This window comes from Chinchilla lanigera, unplaced genomic scaffold, assembly GCF_000276665.1.
Source record: "Chinchilla lanigera isolate Chin_1 unplaced genomic scaffold, ChiLan1.0 scaffold00028, whole genome shotgun sequence".
Classification (NCBI taxonomy): domain Eukaryota; kingdom Metazoa; phylum Chordata; class Mammalia; order Rodentia; family Chinchillidae; genus Chinchilla; species Chinchilla lanigera.
In genome coordinates, this window is record NW_004955429.1 from 3,168,603 (window position 1) to 3,170,685 (window position 2,083).

At 64.8% G+C, this 2,083-nt stretch overlaps 1 protein-coding gene across 1 annotated transcript in view; it reads right to left on the bottom strand.

Annotated features, from left to right (window-relative positions):
• The window catches only part of Gad2 (glutamate decarboxylase 2 (pancreatic islets and brain, 65kDa)), a 77,152-nt gene extending 75,626 nt beyond the window's left edge, over positions 1-1,526 (bottom strand). Inside the window, exons 1-2 of the mRNA XM_005386895.2 lie at positions 582-1,526; positions 1-34 (exon numbers count right to left, since the gene is read on the bottom strand). Of these exons, the coding sequence (XP_005386952.1) occupies positions 1-34; positions 582-657 (110 nt within the window). The 5' untranslated portion in view covers positions 658-1,526. The remainder of the gene's footprint in view (positions 35-581) is intronic.
• Positions 1,527-2,083: the final 557 nt, after the last annotated feature.

Consider the following 2,083-nt stretch of genomic DNA (forward strand, 5'->3'; position numbering starts at 1 on the left):
GTGAACTTCTGGGCCACCTGGCACCAGGCTCTCGCTGCGAAGAAAGGCAGGCGGACAGCGAAGCGGAGGACTGTGAATTTCGTGACGGGGGAACGGGACCCCGAGCCGCTCTGAGGCCGCCTTCGGCGTCGATTTGTGACCGGGCCAGGACGCCCGGGCCCTGCGCCCGCCTCCCCGTGAGCTCGGGACCGCGAACCGCGTCCTCGCGCCTCCCCACTGCCCCGGATTCGCGTCGCGTCTCCAGACCCCGATTCCCGAGCTCCCCACGCTCCCTCCTCCGCCCGCTCGCTCCCAGGCCGGGGTCCGCGCCGCCTGCCCGCGGGGAGGCCGGATTCGTTGTCTCGGAGACGCCGTCTTTGGGGCGCTCCCCTCGCCGAGGGCGGAGGAGCCCGAGACTTTCGGGGCGTCCTTCCCGGGGACGAAAGGCCGTGGGGCTCCTGGCCCGCCAAGGTCTCTCCCCGAGCGAGCGCCGGGAGAGGCGCGAAGAAGTTTTCCGTGGCCGGTCTCAGCCTCCGCGTCTCCCCGCAGCCCGCAAACCCCGCCGCCCGCGGAGCTGCCCGCGGCCGGTCCCCGTCTCCTACCTGTGCCGGGGTTCTCGGGGTCCCCAGAGCCATCCTCGGACCCGAAGGACCAGAAGCCGGAGCCCGGAGAGGCCATGGGCGGTGCAGGCTGGAGCGGGTCGCGAGTGCGGCTGCGGCGACTGGCCGGGCTCCCGCGGGGGACGCGCGTGTCCGCGTGTGCGCGCGTGTCGGAGTCAGGGCTTCTCGCTGTGGCGGCGCTGGGGGAGCCTGGAGAGGAGACCGGGACGGAGCCCGAGGGGTCCGCAGCCTGGAGACGGAGAAGCGCAGAGCGCCCTGGAGTTTTGAAGAGAAGGAGCCCGGCGGGGACGGATGAGGGGCGGCAGAGGGGAATGGGAAGGAGGGAGGAGGACGCTGAGTCGTGAGGGTGCCAGGCGGGCTGTGGGCGGGAGCGGGATGGAGTCAGAGCGAGGGGCGGAGGCGGGAGCCCCGAGAGCCGCGAGTGCAGAGCTGCTCCCCGGCCAGGCGCTGTCCAGGGTGCTGCCGCGCCGGCGGAGGCTGGCTTCGGCGAGGGGCGGGCCTGGGAGACCTCGGCGAGGTGGGAAGGGTGACACAGACGAATTCCACGCGAGCTTCGATGGGCGTACTTATTGTCTGAGGTCTGGCTTCGGCTGAGGAAAGGAAGTGCGGATCCCGGACCGCCTTGGTCCGAGCCGATGCCGAGGTCGCGGAGCCCTCAAGAGCCGAGCCGTCCGGCGTGAATCGGAACAGTTCAAGGGCTTGGGGAGGGCACAGCGGGCGAAAGGCACCCTTCCTCGGGAGACCCAGTGCCAGCCGATGGGGCCGCCTCGGCCCCAGGAAGCACGACTTCCGTGTGGCCAAGCGCCGGGTCGATGCTCTCGCCGTCCAGGTTTTGATTGACAGTTGGGGAGGAACACTGCTGATTGAGGCAATTAAAATCCACGCTGGAGTCTCTCACCGAGGACCTCGGGCTGGGAGGAGTGACAGAAACTTCTGGGAAGAGAGCACGGAGGAGGGGAGCCAACCAGCGCAGGCAGAATTGATGGCTGAAGGGGGTTGGCAACCGGTCATTTAGTGACCTTGGCCCGCAGAGGCGTGGAAAGGCCAGCGGTTTCCGTGCGACTTGAATCAGATTCGTGGGAGGGGTACAAGAGGTTAGGCCCCTTGTTTGGGGGCCTGAGATCAACCACACTGCATATCAACCACCGTTTCTCTTTGCGGTCCTCCTAGCTCAGATGTTACAGGTGACAAAGGTAACAAATCCAGATCCAGCAGTCTAAACCGCCAGAAGAGAAACCCCAAACCTCTCTCTCCAGCCTCACTCGAAGACGACTCGACTCAGAGCCTGCCTGGTTCTTTGTTTAAATCCACACCAAATCTTGCAAATACAGCGGGCTGGGGGATGCAGAACCTCACATATAGTCGAAAATGCAGAGTCTTAAAAACAAGTGTTTAATATACACACAAAAGGCTCCAGAAGAAACAGATTAAAACAAGAGGAAGGTAGAAATCGCAACCCCTGAATTTTTTTTTGTTGTTGTTAT